General features: G+C 43.2%; 1 protein-coding gene across 1 annotated transcript in view; it reads right to left on the reverse strand.

The window, feature by feature from the left end:
• The window catches only part of FNDC7 (fibronectin type III domain containing 7), a 25303-nt gene extending 23694 nt beyond the window's left edge, over positions 1-1609 (reverse strand). The window contains exon 1 of the mRNA XM_015413132.1: positions 1315-1609. Within this exon, the coding sequence (XP_015268618.1) occupies positions 1315-1609 (295 nt within the window). The remainder of the gene's footprint in view (positions 1-1314) is intronic.
• Positions 1610-3660: the final 2051 nt, after the last annotated feature.

The following is a 3660-nucleotide window of genomic DNA, read 5'->3' on the forward strand; positions in this document are numbered from 1 at the left end:
CTCTTTCCTCGGTTACCCTAACAGTTGGGTTGGGAAAGTGCTGAGAGCAGTTGGGCTGTCAACCACACCCACTGTCCCCAGCCTACGCTGCACCAAGAACTGAGGAACCTGTAGTCAATTAATTTGTGGCCTGATTCTTTCCAGCATAGTGTGTCTGTGTTGTCCTTCTCTCCCCCTCCTTTGGGCTGGTCCCCACTCCAAGTACAAACACTTAGCCTTTTTCTCTTTCGAAACCTCAATCACCACCTGAAGTACTAGGAGCAACGCCAGGCTCAAGAGCTTTCCTTAGACCAAATCAGCTAATAAAGGAATAATCCATTATCCTTGTCTGTCACAGACATTTTCATCTCTGTGGCTCCGTTCTGACCTAACAAGGAGCCATTGGTTTATTTTAACTACAAATTGTTTTGTAAGACCAGAAATCAGTTTTCAGACAAGCATTCAAGTCCTTTTTTTGTCTCCATAAATGCTGTTTTAATGGGTCAGGGAAACTGCTAGTGAGAAGCAGTGAAAGGTGATGAAGGGTTCAATTTTGAGCTGCTCCAGCTGGTTATCTTTGTACACTGGGGCGTGTATGAGGGTGGCACCACAGAACAAGCCAGACGCTTCTCCTCTGCAGTTTCCTGCCCGTGTGACCGGGGCCCGTGATTAATAAACTAACTTCAAACCAGCGTTTCATATCCTGGTTTGATGTACCTAACACACCATAATTAGTGGAGTGGCCCACTTTCAGACAGTCACATTAACTGTACTTTAATTTCATGTGACATTCCTTGAGAGTATATAGCAGATACTTCACTAAATATTTCAGTCTTGTCTTAATTACTTTTAAAACTGTTTAATCACTTCCACTTAACACAACCGTTGCCCAGAACTGATATGACTGGTGCTGCTCCCAGTTCATTAGATAGCAAAAGCAGAACAAATTGGACCCCTCCAGAAAATTGGTCATGTGTGCAAATGATATTCACTGAGCTCTGCTTTCTGGAACAGCCTAGACAAAAAAGAGCAGAGGCAAATTATTGACCTATGGGGGGGTCTAGATTTTAAAGATCATCCAGCAGCATTGCAATGATCCTCAGAGTCAAAAGCCAATTGGCAAAACCAAGAATCTACAAGGGACATTTCCCCTTCTTGACCTTTAGAAATGGATGATCAAGACTAACAGTGTAGTCTTCCTTCCAAATCCAGATTAGAAGCCCAGACTGAAATGGACTGAGGAATAGTGCCAGTAATGCAATAGTACCAATAATGTTCCAATAATGCATTACAGGTACTTGAAACAGTACCTTTCGAAACAAAATGAAAACATACCTGTCTTTGCCTTCTTTGCAGGTGAAGGTTGACTTCTCCCTCCAGCATTTATAGATCGGATTGATATTTTGTACACTGTGGCAGCCTTCAACCCTGTCACAGTGCCTGGTGAATTTGTGATGATTGTTTCAATGAATGAGTCTCCATCCTGTGCTGTCAGCAAGTAACTGGATGCCCCTGCGACTGCTGCCCATTCCACTGTGATACTGTTACTCAACTTTGAATAAGCTTGTTCGATAATGGGGATCTCAGGAGCTTTGGGAGGGGGGGAAAGGATATCTGGAACCAGGGTCATTTCGAAAACAACAGAGAAGTTGACATTCAAGGATACCACTTGTCTGATTATTTTACAAGCATGATCTCAGGAAAGACTGATGAGTTTCCCCTTTTAACTCACTTACTTTAGCAGTACTGCTATGCATGAAAAATGCTAGGAGGATATGACTGGCTATAAAAGCTACAAATGATGTATTAATCATCCCTAGCTCGAGAGAGGTCATGGCTCACTGGCAGAACACCTGCTTTGCATGAACAAGGTCCTAAGTTCTGTCCTCCACATCTACACAGTTAAAAGGGCTCAGGGAGTAGCTGATATGAAAGGACTTGACCCTCAACCCTGGAAAGCCACTGCCAGTCAGAGTAAGCAATACTGGCCTTGATAGACTCAGTACAAGGCAGCTTCATACGTTTGTAAATAAAGAGTACTTTAGAGTATTGCCTGCTGCATCTCTGAATGCTTCATTGCTCTGGCCTAGCCTCCCTTCAATCAACCTCTAATGGGCAGTATCTCAGCATCAGAACAATGTAGTGATGCAGCAAGTGGAGTCCTTTATGGGTATGTAGTCCTTACATGTACTCACTGTAACCTGCCTGGGTATAAGTGTGAATCAACTGAAGAGTTCTCCTATTTAATTCAGAACACATTAAAAGTTTGGGTGGCACTGTAGTGGAGAGAAAGAGAGCGCTTACAAAAAGGATATATGTGACTTAAAATACACTCTGCAGAACTAAAAAAAAATTAAGTAAAATGATATGTTAGCCTGCACATTGAAACACAACCAAAAAATTAATAATGAATAAAATGGGGTTTCAGAGATCTTGGCAGAATTACAGGAGCTGTACTTCCACAAGCATGATGAGCTCTTCTTGAACAATATTCTCATTGTGCTGAGCCAAGACTTCTTTCATTCACTGCCAGCCAGCCAGCAAGCCAGATATGTCCCCCTTTTGCACCATTTGTAGTGTTCCTAAGCATTGTTTAATAAAACAGCACGGAGGATAAGGGACAGACATCTCTCATCTTTCTTTCACTAAAATGTCTTTCCCTTCATTGCAAATGTTTCCATACCAAAATAACAGCTGCAAATTTAGTCAGCATTCAGATTAAAGACACAGACCTTCATTTTACTAAACAATTACATCCCAAAATACAAATATTCTATTTTTGTAGGAATCCTCTGTGGACATCACTGCTTAGAAACTTCATGGCCTTCTTTATGCCAAGGTAGCTGTATTCTCTAGAACTGGGTTTTTCAGACTAGGGAACCTGAATCCTTTCACATTGTGCAGGAAACATGGAAGAGAGAATGCAACTGCTTTGGTTTTACTGCAAACCTAAGAAAGTGAAAATCAATGAGACTGGCAGTGAATCGTCTATGACAGAGATGGAAGGAAGGAGGCTTCACTGAGCAAAGTGCACTTCGAAGTTTAATTGGTATTTTCTTTTTTTTTCTTTTTGCATTTGTGTGTGTGCGTGTGTGCAGCGGTGCCTGGAAGTCATGGCAACCTCCTACTGGGACACGGAGGACATTCAGAGAATGGCTTGATAGCCTGCCTCTGGTCTCCCGGCCCTGGTATTCTCTGGAGGTCTTGCATCCAAATACTTGCCAGGGTTGGCCCTGCTTAGCTTCTGAGATCTGATGAGATCGGGCTTGCCTGGGCTACGTATTTCCTCTTCTTGAACAGCAAGAAGTAAGTGAGACTCAGATAGTTTGGGCTCAGCATTTGCAACCTGCTGCCCTAGATGACCAGACTCTTCCTGCGAACTTCCAAAAAGTCTAGACATATTAATACATAGCAACAAGAACAACCAAAAGTTTTCCAGGATGGTGAGCGGGATGCAGGCCCCAATGTGGGTCTCAGACTGGCAATCCAAAAAGACAAGCTGAGGTGTCAAATTGAGAAAACAAGAAGTATAGGAAGAGTTGGCATGCCAGCAAGGAAGTCTTTGCCAGGTGGCAGTCCAAGTCTGCTGGTCTGAGAAGCAACTAGAAGATTCTGCTCTCTCCCTATTTCTGCTCTGCATTTGCCTCAGTTTCCCCTCCCCTCCCCTAGCCCAGCCACCAC

Source organism: Gekko japonicus, unplaced genomic scaffold (assembly GCF_001447785.1).
Source record: "Gekko japonicus isolate JY-2015 unplaced genomic scaffold, Gekko_japonicus_V1.1 scaffold4279, whole genome shotgun sequence".
Classification (NCBI taxonomy): domain Eukaryota; kingdom Metazoa; phylum Chordata; class Lepidosauria; order Squamata; family Gekkonidae; genus Gekko; species Gekko japonicus.